Source organism: Chiloscyllium plagiosum, chromosome 3 (assembly GCF_004010195.1).
Source record: "Chiloscyllium plagiosum isolate BGI_BamShark_2017 chromosome 3, ASM401019v2, whole genome shotgun sequence".
Classification (NCBI taxonomy): Eukaryota; Metazoa; Chordata; class Chondrichthyes; order Orectolobiformes; family Hemiscylliidae; genus Chiloscyllium; species Chiloscyllium plagiosum.
In genome coordinates this window covers 31,447,601-31,461,783 of record NC_057712.1, presented here as the reverse complement: position 1 = coordinate 31,461,783, position 14,183 = coordinate 31,447,601, and the positions used below count along the sequence as shown (strand labels likewise).

The following is a 14,183-nucleotide window of genomic DNA, read 5'->3' as shown; positions in this document are numbered from 1 at the left end:
ACTAGCCCTCACCAGGAGAGCCATTATGAATCATTTGTTTTTGGACCCAACTGCTGGCCAATTCAGACGGGTTAAGGGGAAGGTAAGGTCAAAATAGTCTCCTTTAGAACTCTGGCGAATGTGAGGACTGCAGATGCTGGAGATTAGAGTTGAGTGTGTGGTGCTGGAAAAGCACAGCAGGTCAGGCAGCGTCCGAGGAGCAGGAAAATCGATATTTCAGGATGAAGGGCTTTTGCCCGAAACAACAATTTTCCAGCTCTTTGGATGCTCCCTGACCTGCTGTTCTTTTCCAGCAATGCACTCCTTTAGAACTGTGCTTATCGCATATTAATACTACATCTGAGGAATACCAAGCTCTAAACCAACTGGGCAGAATCTTTCCAGGCACTGAAAAATGTGCACATTATCAAGAAAGTTGGGAATATCGAGGCCTGCAAAGACCTTCTAAATGCTGACAGCAAAAAGTCCCACTTTCCAACCAATAGTTAAACAGTGAGAGAAGGTTCTCATCAGTGACCGGTCATGCTTTAGCATGTCATCATGAGTTAATTTCACCTCATCAGTATGCAGCTTCCCATTCTCCTACCAGCCACAGAGAAATTAGATGGAGACAATTCCTGACTTGAAAGTCAGAACAGGTACCTGATGACTCCAGGTTGCTGCTTGTTCTTCTGGACATTCAAAGTGTCAGCAACATCTCAGGGTATGCTGTCACCACACTCCCCTGTCCATGGCTGTTAACATTCGATACATACCACCATCACTGCACACTCATGTAGTACATCTCTGATCCAACTGTAACATAGTCCTGTACCTCCACGTTATACTTCGAAGTCTGTCACTGTGACGCTGTTGCAACTACATATGCAGTGACCGGCATGTTTGATTGGATTAGATTCCCTACAGTATGCAAACAGGCCATTTGGCCCAACAAGTCCACACTAACCCTCCGAAGAGTAACCTATCCAGACCCATTCCCCTACCCGTTATTTACCCCTGACTAATGTATCTAACACTGTGGGCAATTTAGCATGGCCAATTCACCTAACCTACACATCTTTGAACTGTAGGAGGAAACCGGAGTACTTGGAGGAATCCCACGCAGACACGGGGAGAATGTGCAAACTCCACACAGACAATCGCCCAATATGGGAATCGAACTTGGGTCCCTGGCGTTGTGAGGCAGCAGTGCTAACCACTGAGCCACTGTGCCACCAAATCACATGGATTCAAGCAGGGTAAAGGTCAGGCTTTTATTTTCATTTTGCTCAGTCATGTTCTATCTACATGGTTGCTTATGGCATCCTTATCTGTCCTTCTGCATCTTTAGGGGCAGCACAGTGGCTCAGTGGTTAGCACTGCTGCCTCACAGCATCAGGAACACAGGTTCAATTCCAGCTTTGGGTGACTGTCTGTGTGGAGTTTGCACATTCTGCCCATGTCTGCATGGGCTTCCTTTGGTGGTTCCGGTCTCCTCCCACAGTCCAAAGATGTGTAGGTTAGGTGGATTGGCAGTGCAAAATTGCCCACAGTGTCCAGGGATGTGTAGGTTAGGTGGATTGGTCATGGGAATTGCAGGGTTCTGGGGATAGGTTAGAGGCTGTGTCTAGCTGGGATGCTCTTCGGAAGGCCGGTGTGGATTTGATCAGCCAAATGGCAGGTTTCCACACTGTGGGGAGTGTGCAATTTATTTGTCCCCTCAGTCAGAGGGTAAATGCCTTTTAGTTCAGTCACAAAGATAGGCATCTTATCATAGCAGTCAGCAGAGATCAGTCAAGTTTCACACCTGCATCATGCATCAGCAGTGTATACAGCAAACAAAGTGCACGTGCATCAACAAATTTACTACATTTCAACCTCAAAGGGGGATACAGGTTTCAGTCAGGTGGTCCCAGCACAGTAGATCAAGGTTAGTGTCCATGATTGGCCACATGGGGTGGTCAGGGTGAGGGTATGCATAACACTACAACCTGTGATTAAATCATGGTCAGTCCTGTAGGTCCAGTCTATCTGGTCCAGGAAGTCAAAGAACATTAGTGTGGAGCTGCATACAAATCATTAAAAGATCTGGTCACACATAAGTCAGTCAGGAAACTGGACCAAGGTCAGGTCTGGTGTTGAGGGGGGTAGTGGGGGTGGGGGGGTTGGTGGGGGAAGGTCAGCTCAATGAAGGTTATGGGTGGGGTTATCAAGGGAGGTAGAAGCCAAAGGAGGGAGAGTACATTAATGCTGGGGCTTATGTGGGCAGCACGGTGGCACAGTGGTTAGCACTGCTGCCTCACAGTGCCAGAGACCCAGGTTCAATTTCCACAGTGTAAGTAATCTAATCTTAGTGGCAACATGCTGAGATACAGAGGGGGGCAATGATTGCGATGGGAAGTACAATGTGAACATACAATGAGGGGGGTGGTACAGAGAGGGAGATGATAAAGGAGTGGTGTGGGAGGGTGGGTCACCAGCAATCTGGCCTCAATGTGCGGGTAACATTTGGTCATAAGTCAAAGCTGTGAGTGGGAACATTTGGATGGTCAGTAATGAAATCGAGACATAAGGAGCCCCCTTAATTCACTGTGATACCTCACTATCTCCTCTCAGTGTGTAAATGCCCACTGGGGAGCATTTCCATAATATCATCAGATGATTCCTCTCGGACCATTATACATAATGCACATAAAAGATAACCAATCTCTCTTGCATTTGCTCTGTGACAGGACACAGTAAAAGTATGATCCATCTCACCGGAGCCCAACTTTGCATTGATTTCAGATCATAAATTTAGCTCTAGGTAAAGTCTGGCACTATCATTAGGTTTGGAATCTCAAAAGCTGCTGTAGACTCAAGATTCTTGCAGCACTGGTAATGGCTGCTGTCCATAAATCAAAGGAATAAGGATGCTACACTCACTGTGAGTACCCTTTTCAGTCTTTAACAAGTGATCCAAAATGTCTTAATTTTATTTATATAATCATAACACTAAGGTCAAAAAGGTTTATACCTAACTTATAATGTATTTAACATTCACAATAAATAATCTGGAGTGTATATGCAGGGTACTTAAATGGTAAATAATTGATGAACGCTAATGGCCAAAGGATTGAGCAATGGAAATATTTATCAGTGTTTAAGCTTCAGTAACTAAACATGCCATATTTAAGCAAAGTAATTACTGCAACTCAATAGATTTCCATTGAGCTAATGTAGCATTACTGCAATGCATTGAAGATAAATGTGACAATGTAACCATCGTGCCATTATAACTAACAAAATGTTTTTCTGGATTATATTTTATAAATTGTAATCTTCATATTTTCAAATATTTAATACAAAACTCAATTATGCATCTTCTGCTTTCACTATTAATACAAGGAGCAGATCACAGGCTTTGAATTACTTGCCATAGAATTCATCTCCCATTTCCCCAAAGCCTATCTGTCATCTACAAGACACAGGTCAGGAGTATGTGGAAATACTCCCCACTTGCCTGGATCAGTGCAGCTCTAACACACTCAACAGGTTTGACATCAGCTGGGCCACTCTATCCCCCATGCTGAAGATTCATTCTCTTTACCACTGGTACACAATGATACCATCCACAAGACACATTGCAGCAACTCATGAAGCTCCCTTCCACAGAATCATCCAACCATGATTTTCACTTGAAGGCTAGTTTATCTGCTGCAGTAATAATAAAGAAAGCATGCTGTAATAAAAAGAAAGCAACAGCCAATTATCTATCCTGTCCCTTGTAGAAACCAAGTAGAGCAGATCTGCCAATGCTCGCACACCCAGGTCTCAGGCAGTGAATGGGGCAACGGGTCAAGGCAACAGGTGGGGTCAAGGTCAAGTTGCCAGTGGGCCTGAGGTTGTATTGATGAGTCAGGTCAGAGTCGAGGCTGTGAGAAGGTCTGAGGTTGAGGCAGCAAGTGGGGATGTGTGGAGATGGTGAGTGATTTCGGTTTAGATTGTAAGCAGAGTCCTGGAAGCAGGTTATAGGGAAACAAGAAACCTTCGCAGAAAAAGGTGTGAACCTCTCAGAGAACTACACTGAAAGATGGCGGAACAAGCCTCTCGAGTTTGTGTGGTGCCTAACTGCGTGAGAGTGTGTATGCGTGAATGTGGGCAGCAGACTGACGGAGACAGAATGCTTCTGTAAGAGCATCAATGAGAGATCAGAGAGAGTGAGTTTATGAGAGGCAGAGATTGAGAGTGAGAGGATCGACACAGAATGTGGAAAGCAGAGAGAGAGAGAGAGAGAGAGAGCGAGAGTGCATGAAGAACTAAGCCAAATACTCATCCATCTATCTCCTCCACCTCTTCCTGAAAACCTATCAACAAATAGATGGGAAAAGAGGGAAACCCAGGCTGAATCAAAACATGCTTCTCACCCCCACTTCCATGTGAATTCCACAAATGCCAGCTCAGAATTTGTGCCAGACAACAAGCACTTTGTCAGTTTTACTGAAACATCTTCTTAGCTCAGTGTCAGCCCCCAACCCCTTTCATAGTGATATAGACTTGAAGCCTAGTCTGTCTGTCTGACTTTGTTTCATAAGAGAGAGAGTACACAAATAAAACAATTATTAGCTTGATCAACTACTGTGTACATTTTAATGGTAATGCTTGTTTATTACTCATTAATTTAAATTATCAATTTGTTGCTCTGAAATTTGCTTATTGTTGTGCAAAGTCTTGGCTTTCCAAAATTTGTTCACTGTCCTCAATCCTTGCAGTATGGCTCCGATGTGAAAAGGTCGAAAAAGTCTCCTATGGGATTAATATACAATGAATTGCCATGCAGTGCAGATTTGTATGTTTATGTTGATTTATAATAGAGTTTTACCTACATTTTTGCTGAAGTATTTCAGTTCTTTTCATTAAAAGGTGATTGTGAGTACACAAGGCTGTAATTGTCATGCCTTCTTTAAATTGGTAAGAATTCAGTATTTCACTTCTCAATGACCTGGTGATCAATGATTTCACTTATCAATGATTTCCCATCCCATACATGGGAAATCAGCAGAAGAGTAGATTTAGAAATGATATGACGAAGACATTTCTTAGTGCCCCCGCATCTCAAAACTTACTCCATTTGGTAGAATCAGAATCTTAACCAGAGGGATTCAAATTTGGATTTTTTTAGAAACATTCAATCAGAACTTGGTAAATGACAACAAATTCAACCAGTCAATCTTAATTTTTCCACATTTTGATTCAGAAAATGAACAGAGAAGTATTTTTATTGTCATGAAAATAGATCATAACCGTACAACATCAATGGGTATAAAGAACTTTTAATTACAACGTGTTTATTAAGAGAGCAAACAGCCAAACAAATGACTCAGAATATAAGTTCTGGGTAAGAATGTAAGTCATTGGAAGCCCTGTGTGGATTATCCCCAGTTTTGAGGGAAATCATGGAATGTCACACCTGATGGGTTTAAAGGAGGTTTCAAAGATGACTTCAAAGTGAGAAATGCACTACACACTGAAATGTAATATGTGGGTTTTCTCAGACTGTGAACATAATGAAAAGAAAAGAGAATAATCTGGGTAAGAGAAATGTCTGCATTTTCCCCTTTCAAGAATACATAAGAACAAGGGTTAAAATTAAGCTTTAACAACCCTGGTCTGTGTGTGCTATGAGGGTCACAGTTGGTAAAAACCCTAGTGATCCATGCACGACAATTTAAAAAAAAGAGATGTCTTTCTCTTTTCCTATAAGCTGGCCAGGAAGGACAAGAAACAGGATAAAATAATTTCACCAAACCTTCAAAATCTCCAACTTGACTGCTCACCTGACAATGTTAATGCTACTGACAGCATCCAAAATAGTAGGTGCACTGTATGATTATCAACTGTCCGCAAGAAATTCAAAGATTGACCAGTGTAGTTTTTAACTTCCATCTATTTTTAGATACACTTCTCATTTCTAATCTACACAGACAAGTCTTGCATTATTACTTATTTTCTAATTTAGTAACTAATCATCTTACTCTTACTTTAACTCAAGACAACCTGGTTGTGTTGGTTCTTTTCCAAACATAAGTTCATCTGGTTTTGGAAAATGCTATCCACAAGGGAAGGAATTCTACTTCAGTTAACCTTAACATGACCAACTGAAGGGATGAGCCACTTCATCCTTCCTCAGGCAGCAACTTAACAATTTAGGGTTTCCTATTTGTAAATGTAATAAATTGGGGAACTTCATCCAGGGGCTGGTTGTAATTATTCCGTGATACCATCTGAATGAAATACTGAACTGATAAATTATCTCTGATCTGATCATTCAGTTACACATTATAAGATCCTTCTGCATTCTTTCAGTGTTCTGAACAGCATTCCAACACCACCAGAGACTTCCTGTTCACTTTACTGTCACTGTCATCTTCGACCATGTATCAAATGTCTGGTGCATTTGCCTACGTAGCAACAGTTACCCCATTCCAAAAAGTAACTTATTTTACATGAAGTTATTTCTTTAAGGTAGTACTAACTTTTTGAAAATAATACTTGGGTGAAGTATGTTGGAGGGTTCATACTTGAAACATGAACTGATCTGCTCTCGCCACCTTAGTCAGTCATCTGGCCAGTAGAGTGTTTTCAGCATTTTATCTTTTTGCTTCAGTGTCACACTATCTGCTTTCCTTGATTTCTGACTGATAATGGTCCTCATATTAATTGTTCTTCCTGTCTTTGGAAAATCTGATGGAAAGGAACAGTTACAAAACTGAGTCACTTATCCCCTGCATTCCCTTTTCCAACGTGATCCAGCTGTTTGGAGCAAGTGATTTATCATCTCCTTTTTATTTACCTTGTATATACAGCATTTGAGATTTTCATGATGGGTGTTTGAACCATTCAACTAGTTTTTTTTAAGAGAGACACAGTGACTAGTTATTTCTTAATTTACCTTAAAACTTTAACCCCAGTTAAAATTGTGTGAGGAACTGAGTATCATTACATAATGTAATTATTTGAAATGGGCACATTTTAAATGGAGGAAGATGGTGCTTAAAAATGACTAATTCCTGAATTAACTCTTCTAATATCAATCTGTAAGTAAAATAAACATACCAAACTCCTCAGGCACTGTGATGGAGTACAGACATGTCTGGCCACTTGTATAATTGTGAGGATAATTAGGAGAAAGAACCACTCCTTGAGATCCAGTGTGTTGTCCACCACAAGGAGCTGAAAAATAATTAAATAAATATATATAAATTAGCAAAACAGCACTTAGAAGTTGTAACGGAGAAGAACCATGTTCCGTGATGTTCCTTTATGCATCATATGATTAAATAGTAATAGAATCTAAATATTGTTGCACTAAAGAAAAACATTGTCAAAAACCATCAAAATTGTGTTTTCATTGAATTAGCAATAAAGGGTAAAGGGCAAAGGAACCATAGTATTAACAAATCATGCAGCTCTCTTTTCAGAGTGGGGTAAACTGGTGGTAAGTTTAACCTGAAGGTTACTGAGCCTCAGATGAGGGTTACCAGGCCTCAGATGCGGTGAGAGATTGAGAAGAAGAATCTTTCATGATAACTGAGTCAGTGCAGGAAATAGGCCCATGTTGTAGGTGTCACTCTGCAAAATAGCCATCCAGCCAACTAAGCTAAGCCAACTACTCAAGTACTACCACTAGAGCTACTCTGTGCAAATAAATGAATATTAGTAATGAAACAGAAACAGAACTTGTCTGTTATTGTCTGTAAGAATTTTGTGGTGAGCTGACATGTTGAACAGCTGCAATGCATGTGATTAGCACTGAATGTAGCAGCCTTCTCTATAAAAAGAAATGGAGGGCTCTTTTTGGGCTCTCCAGCTAGCAGGCAAGACTTTCCACATTTTGAGTCTCAAGTGGATGAGCCAAACATGCATGCTGCCAAACACATTCAGTACCATTTATGATCTTAAAACATACTTATGTTTTTTGGAAAGTAAGAAAAAAGAGGTTATAAATATAATGTCTCAACAAGTATAATTGTAATGATCATCTTTAGTGAGTGTAATGCTAGAAAATGTGCAAGTGAACATGAACCCCTTCACAAATAATCGATGACTGTCATGTCAATGAGACGTTGGTAACAAATGAAATGCACATATGCTTCTTAGCTGCTATTTTCAGTTTAATCTACAATCTTGCTCATCGAAGATATGAAAATGATGAATACTGCAGTTGCTATTGCTTGCATTCTCTGTCTGCATCACTCAGCAGCTCTTGATTTGTGAGGGTGATTGTTACATAATGTTGAACAAAGCTATGGTAGGCTATTCTGAAATCGAAGGTAAATCAGTCAAGTAACAAATGAGTTCACAGTACTTTTCACATATGTTCAAATAATTCTCCTTTTTCAAAATCAAGCCTTCTGCAATTTTGGATGACCTCACAGAGGAATACTGAACTCCATTAAAAGATTTTAAGCAGTGCTTGGTCATGAAAGAAACCCTACATTCAGTAAGTTTCTGTATTCTAATGGGCCTGAGCAAGTATATGCAGACAATAAGACTAAGCTCTAAAATAATCTTCACTGATCAAATAAAAAGGATTTTATAACTTCAGTAAAGTCCACAAAGGACTCTGGACAGCCCATTTCCAGGCTGATTTTGTCAATCACTTGATGAAAGCCCTCATTAAGTATTACAAAGTATACGAACAGAAACTGACAGTCAATTTCTATTGGGAAAATTATATTTGCAGTTATATAGAAAAAAGATAATTGGGATTTTAATTACTTTTCCTGTTGAAATTATAAATGTTACTTCTTTTTTACTGTAGCCTGAATAGTTTTCAATGCTTTCTTCATTTCTCTTTTTTTATATGTTTTCATTGTGATAAACAGACACAAAAGGCTTCAAGAACTGGGGACGAGAGCAAGAGTATTTGTTATGGTTGAGAATCAGACTTGAACACATTGAGTGACGGAGAAGGTTCAATGGGTTGAATGGCTTACGACTACTCCTATTTTCCATGTTTCTGTGTGCTATACGTTTTTGCACATTACACTGAAAAATACATTATTGGATTATATTAGAAACAAATACATATGGTTGACAAATCCTCCTCCATTGTCAAATCCAAACCACCCAATGGCTGGAGAAAGAACGCCTCATCTTCCGCTTTGGGACCCTCCAACCACATGGCATCAACATTGATTTCACCAGTTTCCTCATCTCCCCTGCCCCCCCCACCTCATCTCTGATCCAAACCTCCAACACTGCACCGCTCTCTTGAACTATCCTACCTGTCCATCTTCCTTCCCACCTATCTGCTCCAACTTCCTCTCCAACCAATCACCATCACCCCCCATCTTCATCTACCTATTGCCTTCCAGCTACCTTCGCACCCCTCCCAGCCCCATTCCCCACCATTGCCCCACTTATTTCTCAGCTCCCTTCCCCATCCACAATCCTGATGAAGGGCTTATGCCCGAAACATTAATTCTCCTGCTCCATTGATGCTGCCCGTCCTGCTATGCTTCTCCAGCGCCACACTTTTCCACTCTGATCTTCGCAGTCCTCACTTTCTCCAAATCATTAAAGATCCCAACTGAAGTATCAATGTTTGGAGAAGGTCTGAGGCAGACACCTGCACAATCAATTTAATTAATAATTTGCATTCTTGTAATTTTGAAGGCATTGTTTCCTGTAAATAATAGTCAAATGTTGCATTTTCTATCTTTATTGTCCCTTCCAGTATTACTGCCATCCTTGCAAATCTTCAATCACACCCCACTCCTTATGAAAACTCACTCTCCCCTGTCTATGCACAATGAGATGTTCTACTCCAGCAATTTCTGGGACAATATGAGAGAGATGGAGACCAAGGCAATGGCAACAGCAATGATCATTTTTTAAAAAGTAAACAAAGGAACATTTATATAATAAAGCAATGATTATTTCAGCTAGGATGGTGCTTTAAAAGCATGCAGATAGGAGGAAGGAATTGGAAGTGAACAAACTAAACTCTAAACCAAACTCTATTCTGACCTTGATCAAAAAAAAGTCACCCATTTAGCTTCTGCTGATTTTGCTGACTGATGCTCTAGTGTGGGATCTTTCATATTCAAATGAACATAGATAACTTCAAAGGGAGTAGTGCAGAAAATCTGCTCAGAGTGCATGCCCGCTTTTGATAGTGCCAGCTGCAATTTTGATTTAAGTAAAAACATGAAATGCAACAATGCTTTTTTCAAAAGCTACAAAACAGAAACACGTAGGCCGGGTGTGAGGTTAGGTTTGGTAATATAAGTGACGAGGGAGATGGGGGAGAGGTGGATGAAGTGGGTAGATGAGTAAGTGAATGAGGTGAGATAGGATGGCAGATATGTAGTGGGTGGGAAGTTGGTTGGATCAGAGGGCATTTGGTTGTGTCAGAGGTCAGGTCCTGGGTGTCATAGTCAGTGAGTAGTTTGGAGTCTTCAGGATTGTGATGGAGGGTAGAGGAGGGAAGTCAGGTGATGGGATGGGGTCAGTTTGGGTGAGACGGGAAGGTGGGGAGAGACTGGGAGCTAAATTCTGGAGAACATTGTTAGGAGCTGGAGGTCACAAGTGTGGAAATTATCAGGGATGAAGGGGTGGGATAAGGGAGGTTAGAGACAGAGTAGGTTCACCAAATGTGATTTGGGGTTCAGTTAAATAGTTACCCAGGAATTATACTAGAATCATTTTCTATCCAACATCTCCTGATTAACTATTCAGATAAATATGGCGGAATCATCCAAAGTCTCCCATTCTAACTCAGACTTTCTCAGAGGGTCTCAGGAAGTAGCAAATTGTTCATTGAAAGTTCAAAGTTCTTGTACATTGTGTCTTGTCACTGGGTGGTTCAAGGGATTCCATAACCTGTCTTGGGAGGTACATCTGGCCTCTGAACACTGGGAAACCGGAAGATGTGGGCAAGATAGTCCGCAATTTGGAGTTATGAACATTAGAACATTGGAAAAAGGAGGTCATTCAGCCCTTCAAGCATGCAGCATCATTCAATTCGATCTTGGTCGATCTACATGTCAACTTCATTTCCCTACCAATGCTCCATATCCCTGAAACCCTGAACAACAAGAAATGAAAGTGTTCCAATTAACATCCAATTGTTGTAGTAACCAGACACTTTTGGGGACAAGTTCCACATTAGTTTTCGACTTTGTGTGAAACAATAATTCATGACTTTGTCCTGACTGAATTAGCTATGAACATTATCTCCTCTTGTTCCAGTGAGATTCCTTAGACTTTTGAAAAATGTGAGCAAATTAAAAGAAACAAGACATTCATTGCCACAAATGAAATAATGGGATTTTAATGTGGTAATACAACCACTGCAGTGCAAAAGAAATGCAAGTTGCTAATGTTCCCCAATTACTCTCATTTCAACCTCAAACAATGGCACTTTAAGCATTAAGCCTCCTCCTTCCTCATCTTTCCTTGGTCATTGTGATAATCAAAATCAGGGGAATGCCCAATGGGTTAGCCAGTAAAATGTCTTTACTTCATATTATGTAAAGGATATATGATCTTAAAGTTAATTACGTTCAGGCATAACAGAACACTGAATGGCAAAGACAGTAAGATAACTGAACAAATTCCAAACCAGTCCTCTAGAAAATATGGCTCAACATTTTTAGCTTTACATCAATATAGGATATGTGTAATATTGCTAAAGAGAAATGAAGATTTGCTGGAGAGTAACTCATTTCTGTCATCTCTACACATCGTAATACATGTGGCATCCTTGTCCATTTAATTAAATGTATACATTACCATGGCATGAAGGAAGAGCCCTATTCCAGACCGGTTTCCCATCTTCCCCAATGATGCACGTGATTGTAGCAACATTTGCTAACTGGTAGCCAGGATCACAATGATAGGTAACAGTCGAACCGAGCTTAAAATCCAAACCAATGCGTGTCCCATTCATTATGTTTCCAGGATCAAAACATGCTTCTCGAGGTTTCTCTGTAAGATAAAGAAACAAAGTAAAACATCACAAAAGGAAAAAGAAGTCAATGAAATGAGGCTAGGCAGATAAAGGAAATGTGGAAATGTCCTGCTGGGAACTGGATTTTAGATAGTTAGATTTTGCTGTGTGCACAAGAGTTCAACAAGATTAATTGTCAAGTGTCACACACTGTAGCATACCAGGTTCAATTCTGTGTCAGCTACCTAATCCAGAGCAGCAATCAAGAAGGAGAAGCCATTCCTGACTGTGGTGCAGTGCTTAGATGAGAACAGGATCAGGCTTGGTTACATACCCTTCATAATTGCATACATCAAACACATATACTGCTCTGGCTCAGTCATGAAGAATGGTCATTTCAGTGAAACCACAGATGCCTGTTGGCACTTGTGCAAGTTTACACCAGAAACAGAGAGGTAAGAAGGGAAAACAGCTTAAAAGCATAAGTTAAGTGTTGGCACTTTGCAACAGACTGCCAAGATTTAGAAATGATAGTCACTCTGAAACACAACTGCATTTTAATATAGTTTAATCAATGGTAGGAATGTCAGACATTTGCAACTAAAGAATACAGTAATGCACACTAACAGGACTGTTTTCTTTCATGATTTTGAGATATTTCACTTTGCTCTTCCCTCTTCCTCCTGACATTCTTTTTTCTATATCACTGCCATGAAGACAGGAGAATAGATGTAAGCCAAAACCTCCCTCACAATATGAATAGTTACTCGAGTATTATGAGAGTTCCCAGTGATCTTCTCCCTCCCTGTCAGGTATTCTTGGCTTTTGCACAGGGAATAACCACAGGTGACAGATAGATCAAGTGTGAAGTTGGCCCATTCACCTATCATCGCAACTTGTTAGAGATTCACACGACATGGTAATTTCAAAAGAAAATGTATTTCAAATCCAAATGAACATGGTGGATAAGAATAAGGAATGTCTTGTTTTATATGCAGCAAGTCCAACAAACACAAATAATAGTCCTTCTAACAAATGTGAGGATATTTTGTTAAACTTGCCCAGCCCCTGGTTGTGAGAAACTTTACACTCAAATTTTTGGGATAAAATGAAATATTCTGATGGAGATATGAAGAAATTCTTTAGAAATGCACAACAGGACAGTCAGCATCTGAAACATAAGTCAATGTTTTTGGTAAAGTCCTCAATTGTGACTCATTGTGAAACGTTAACCTTATGTTATCCTTTCAGATACCAACTGGTCTGCAGTCCATTGAGAAGATGTTCTACCTTTGTTTCTTATTCTTGCAATTCCCATCCATACAACATCACTTGCTGTAAAAATTTAAATTCTAGTAACAATATATAGAACACAGAATCATAGAGTCATACAGCACAGAAACAGATCCTTCAGTCCAACCAGTCCATGTTGAACATAATCCCAATCTAAACTAGTCCCACCTGCCTGCACCTGGCCCATATCCCTCCAAACCTTTCCTATTCATGTATTTATCCAAATGTTTTTTTTAAATGTTATAACTGTCCCCACATCCATCACTTCCTCAGGAAGTTAATTCCACACGTGAACCACTCTGTGCGATAATTTTGCACTTCGCACCTTTTTAAAATTTATCTCCTCTCACCTTTTAGATGTACCACCAGTATTGAAATCCCTCATCCTCAGGAAAAGAGAACTATCATTAACCCTAAAGTTGCCTCTCAACCTCCTATGCTCCGTGAAAAAGTCCCAGCCTATTCAACTTTTTTTTATAACTCAAACCTTCCATACATAGTAACATCCTGGTAAATATTTTGTGAACCCTTTCCAGCTTAATAATATATTTCCTATAATTGGGCAACCAGAACTGGATACAATATTCCAGAAGAGGCCTCACTAATGTCCTGTACAACCTCCGCATGACTTCCCAACCCCTATACTCACAGGACTGAGCAATGAGGCAAACGTGCCAAATGCATTTTTAAGCACCCTGTCTATATGTGTGTCAAACTTCAAAAGGTGCCTGAACCCCTAGGTCTCTCTGTTTACTACACTACCCAAGGTCCTACCATTAATTGTATAAGTCCTAACTTTGTTTGTTGTACCAAAATGCAATACCTCACATTTATCCAGATTGAACTCTATCTGCCATTTTTCAGCCCACTGACCCATTTGATTAAGATCTCTTTATAATCTTAGAAAACCTTCTTAACTGTCTATAATGCCACCAATTTTCTATATTCTCATCCAAATTATTTATCTAAATGA

The 14,183-nt window shown here is 40.1% G+C and overlaps 1 protein-coding gene across 1 annotated transcript in view; it reads right to left on the bottom strand.

Moving 5' to 3' along the window:
- The window catches only part of LOC122548600 (CUB and sushi domain-containing protein 1-like), a 2,366,391-nt gene that overhangs the window by 362,819 nt on the left and 1,989,389 nt on the right, over positions 1-14,183 (bottom strand). Inside the window, exons 30-32 of the mRNA XM_043687435.1 lie at positions 11,761-11,955; positions 7,075-7,191; positions 6,588-6,702 (exon numbers count right to left, since the gene is read on the bottom strand). Of these exons, the coding sequence (XP_043543370.1) occupies positions 6,588-6,702; positions 7,075-7,191; positions 11,761-11,955 (427 nt within the window). The remainder of the gene's footprint in view (positions 1-6,587; positions 6,703-7,074; positions 7,192-11,760; positions 11,956-14,183) is intronic.